The 5119-nt window shown below is 36.5% G+C and overlaps 1 protein-coding gene across 1 annotated transcript; it reads left to right on the forward strand.

The window, feature by feature from the left end:
• Nucleotides 1–1150: 1150 nt before the first annotated feature.
• LOC136069116 (UDP-glycosyltransferase 83A1-like) lies at nt 1151–2701 on the forward strand. Its single transcript, XM_065777305.1, has 2 exons — nt 1151–1463; nt 1651–2701. Exons 1-2 carry the CDS (start codon nt 1151–1153, stop codon nt 2532–2534), a joined length of 1197 nt encoding a protein of 398 aa, XP_065633377.1. The 3' UTR covers nt 2535–2701.
• Nucleotides 2702–5119: the final 2418 nt, after the last annotated feature.

A 5119-nucleotide genomic window follows, 5' to 3' on the forward strand; every position in this document is an offset into this window, starting at 1 on the left:
AAAAACGTGGCTAGGGTTTTGTTTATATACCTAGGGTAAAAACATAAAACCCTAAACGTTTAATGAAGTAGGGCTGAGTTGGAAATTCTGCAGAAAAAAACAACCTGTGCGATTTTCGATCGATCGAGTCTATTCTTCGATCGATCGAGCCAGGCCGAAAGTCCCAAGTACTTCTGCAGCCACTCGATTCCAACTTTACAATAATAAACCAATTTTGAGCAAGCCTAAACAAGACTAAATACATTGTTTTGATCATGGTTTGCCAACATTACAAATTAGAGTTCTAAATACATAAAATCCTAAGACCTTAGAACCTAACAACATAAAAATTTTAAGTTACCTTAGGTAGCTAAGTCCAAAAAACAACCCCACCTTCCAAATTAGTCTAGAGCAGAATCTGTACCCATAGTGGGTTTTGGTGCAAGCTCTAAAAAGGAAAAAAAAATTGTATATAAATAATAACTCACAAATAAATAAATAACCCCAAAAAAAAAAAATACAAGAGAATTTATAAATAACAAAAGTAGAAAATTAGAAAAGAACATAAACACATTACCCGATTCAAGTTCATAGTTTTCCACTTCATCCATTGCCTCTCGTAGGTTAATTTGTTAAGTTGAATCCTTGGACCTCAACCAATTTTGCATACAAATCAAAGTTTCAATAGTATTGGGAGACAATGAGCTATGGAAAGGATCCAAGACACGACCCCTTGTGCTAAATGCAGATTCTGATGCAACGGTAGAGATGAGAATTGCCAAAGCATCACAGGCAACTTGAGAAAGGATCCCTTATCTTGAAGAATTCACCCTCCACCAATCAAGAATATCAAAGTCTTCCGTCTCTAGATCTACACTAGCTTCTAACAAGTATCAGTCCCATTCAGATTTGCATTTTACACTATCCTAATCTGCTAAATGTTGTTTGTAAATGTTATTGTACTTCTTCATCCTCTCCTCTGCACTACCAAATCCATTTAGCATGGAGGACATGGTAGCAACATCACTACTACCAAACTCACTAGTCCTAATAGCACTAGCACCACATGGGGTTCCCATTGCTCCACTATAGTGCTTGTACAATTTATTCAAAACTTCCCAAACTCTCAATCCTAACTCATTAGCCTTCTCTTTGTCATACAATTACAACGATGAGCCCAATAAGGCTAGTCTCATTCCCAGATGGTCTAGAACCCGGCGATGATCGAAATGATACTATTAAGCTGATCAATAGTTTTCTAGAAATTATGCCAGGTCATTTCAAGAACTTGATTGAGAAAATTAACGAGTCTGATGATGAGTGTATCAGTTGTGTCATTACTGATGGAATGGTTGTGCCGGCACTCGAAGTAGCTGAGAAGATGGGAATTAAAATGGCTATATTTTGGCCTGCTGGACCAGCAACCTTGGCCATCATACTAAGTATCCCAAAGCTTATTCAAGATGGAATTATAGATACTCAAGGTAATAATTAACTACTATTTTGCCAATGACCCTATGTCAATTAACATTTCATGGTTAAGATTTTATTTTAAATGAAAAGAAAAATGCAAAAGGGGATAAAGTTCATATATATGTTATTTTTATATTAAACAATTGATATATTATATGGTACTTGTTTGATTTTGATAAAAATAATTTGGCCCTGTAGGAACTCCATTAAAAAATGAGTCGGTTTGGCTGTCAAAGGAAATCCCTGCATGGACAAGCACAAAGTTGCCATGGAGCTGCCCTGAAGACTCAGAGTGTCAAGAATTTTTATTTGGACATGTTTTCAAGATGAACCATTTTGTCAAACAATGCAACTGGCTTCTCTGCAACTCAGTCTATGAACTTGACTCATTGGCCTTAAATTTAATTCCTGAAATCATGCCCGTTGGCCCATTACTTTTGGCCAATCAATCAGGCAGTCATATTGGAAGCTTTTGGCCAGAGGATTCAACTTGCCTAAGTTGGCTTGATAAACAACCTGTGGATTCAGTCATTTATGCTTCCTTTGGTAGCACATCAACCTTCAACCAACAACAATTGGATGAACTTGCACTTGGACTTGAACACGTAGGCCAACCATTTTTGTGGGTTTTTCGGTCAGATATCATCAATGAAGCACTTTCTGAATTCCTGGATGGGTTTAGAACAAGAATAGCTGATCGTGGAAGGATTGTTAATTGGGCACCTCAAGAGCAGGTGCTAGCTCACCCTTCTACTACATGTTTTCTAAGCCATTGTGGATGGAATTCAACCTTGGAGGGTATAAGCATGGGAGTCCCATTTCTATGCTGGCCTTACTTTACAGATCAATTCCAAAATAAGAGTTACATATGTGATGTTTGGAAGGTTGGTTTAGGGTTGAACCCAGATGAAAATGGGATTATCACCAGGCATGAAATCAACACAAAGATAAAAACATTGCTCTTTGATGATGGTATAAAAACAAGTGCATTGAAGCTGAAGGAGATGGCTAAAAAGAGTGTTATCGAAGGTGATTCTTCTTTTAAGAATTTAGAAAGCTTTATTGAACAAATAAAGCATTAAGATGTTTTTGGAGTGTTTATGTTTTATTGCTTCTATAGATGTGAACAGGTGTTTAAAGATTTGAATTGCCATAATGGCTTGCAAAGTTGGCATCATGAATTGCAATTAGCCTTAATTCTGTTCAAGCTTAATTAACCTACTTATTGAATATTTTACTTCCCCTTTTTTCTGTTCTTTTTTGGTAAGCAAAAAGGCTAAGTGCTTCAAAGTGGCAATTTATCAATTATGACTAAAGTTTTAGCAAACATTATTGCTTCTAAAGTACACAAGTGAAAATGCTAGCTTAACTACAAACTATATTTAACATTTCTATCTTTTTGCAAAAAACATTTCTGAGTTAGCAACTTAGACACAGAAACTATGAGTTATAAGGATGGAAACAAGGAAAGTTTGGGACGGGGATCTCATTCCCAACCATTTCTACTACATACGAGTCAATAGCATCTTAGAAAACACTTTTAAGTTAATTGCAACAATTTTTTTTTTTTTTTTTGTAACCTAAACAAAATTAAAAAATGACATGGCATTATTTTAGTGAATAAACTAAACACGTGTGGTAAGCTTATGTGGCACTTAATGGAAAATATGGATGAACGAATCGCTAATGCAAGTGGAATAAAAACTTTATAAAAACTTTAGCAACTAAACGAATCGCAAATCCAAATTTTAGCAGTGTTGTTTTCAATTTAGCCTTAGTTTTTTATAAAAACTTTTTTTTTTAAAGAAAAGCTAATCCTATCATCATTAATTAGTAGAGTCTACATCAATCAATAATTGCTAGGCAAGAAATTAGGGAGGATCTTTGATCTAAACCTGTTTAGATGCAAATATCTAGTTTAAAAATGATGCAGCATCAAGCATGGCAAGTTTATGTGACATTTAATGGAAAATATAGATGGATTGATTGCACTTTAGTTTATGTAAGGTTGAATTTTATCAACCATTTTGTTGGTTTTATTCAATGCCAATTTGCTTGTAATTCAGCATTTAGAAACCCTGTATTTATGTGGGAATCATGTAAGGATAATGTGTGAGAAAGTGTGAAGAAAAGCTCAAAAGTATGCACTGGAATAGGGCCTCGTGACTAGATCTCGCGACTAACTTGAGGCTTGCAAGTCGCCAAAGCTAGCACACGAGTGAAGCATGCAAGGGAGCTGAAGAGTCATGCCAGCTGTTGCACTACAAGACAAAAGTCCTAGGCTGGCCAGGTCGTTAGCTCACGACTCAGTCCAGTCGCGATGCCAAGTCACCAGACTACTCTGTTTGGAAAAAACTGACTTTTCGCATTCCAAACACACACCAGTATAAATACCACTTATACCCATGAAATATAGAGAGCTTCTAGAAAGAAACCCTAGAGAAAAACAAGATTGACTCATCCACAATCTTCATCCCTATTTCTCCAAATTCCTCTACTCTCACCTTCTCCATTGTTACATCCTTGAGAGGTACATTAGCCAAATCCTTTTCTCATCATACTCATATCTGTGAGAAGGCTTTTTGATGTTTGGGAAGCAGTTAGGAAGGGACTAATTAATATTGGTTGATGCTATAGGCTATAGTGAAATCTGATAAGCTAAAGAAGACAAATGTTTGGCGCAACCTCGTTGGAGCAAGAAGTTTGGAGGGCTTAGGTACACTGGGTAGATTAGGCTTGGAGGGTTTTTTGCTATTCATGTATCCCAACTTGATTCTCTAGTGGATTATTGACCGCTTAGAAGGCGGCAGAGAGGTTATACTCCGAGGACTTTGGTTTCCTCTTCGATAACACATCACTATGTTGTCTTTGTATTTGCATCTCTCTTCCCTTAATCTTTACCATTTAATTTCTGTTGTTGTTGTGGTTTTATTTGGTTTAGATTGTCTTATCAATTCTATTTTAACTTGTTCTCATTTTTCGCACGTACATTGTCTGATAATAAGCCTGAATTGGTAATTTGTAAATTGGGAATCTAAACGTTTAAAGGTGTTTTACACACATTTTGAACATTCAATTGGTATCAGAGCGGTTGCACTTGTTATGGTTTAATTACCTTAGTGCGATCCTTGGCCCTGTTTGAGATAGATTAGTCTAAATCTTTAAATGTTCCACCATATTTTGATAGTAGCAACTATACCTTTTGGAAAGTCTGGATGAGGGCATTCTTATATTCAATTGATGATACTGTTTGGGATGCTATAAAAGTAGGATGGACTAGGCTGGAGGCCACTAAATCCACTCAGGATAAGGTAGCCCTTGCGACAGCTATCGCTAACAGTAAAGCTTTGAATGCAATTTTCTGTAGTGTTTCTTTAGATGAGTTTCACAGGATTTCTCACATAATAGTTGCCAAGGAGGTATGAGAGATATTGGAGACCACCTATGAAGGTACGAAGAAGGTGAAAGATACTAAGTTGCAAATGCTAACCACTCTATTTGAAGAGCTGAAAATGAATGAAGACAAGTCGTTCGACTCATTCTATAGCAAGCTGAATGAGATTGTTGTTGGCAAGTTCAACTTGGGTGAGAAGACAAAGAACTCAAAGATGGTGAGGAAAATCCTTCGATCATTGCCAAAGAGCTTCCGTGCAAAGATTACAGCAAT

This window comes from Quercus suber, unplaced genomic scaffold (genome assembly GCF_002906115.3).
Source record: "Quercus suber isolate HL8 unplaced genomic scaffold, Cork oak 2.0 scaffold_152, whole genome shotgun sequence".
NCBI classification, from domain to species: Eukaryota; Viridiplantae; Streptophyta; class Magnoliopsida; order Fagales; family Fagaceae; genus Quercus; species Quercus suber.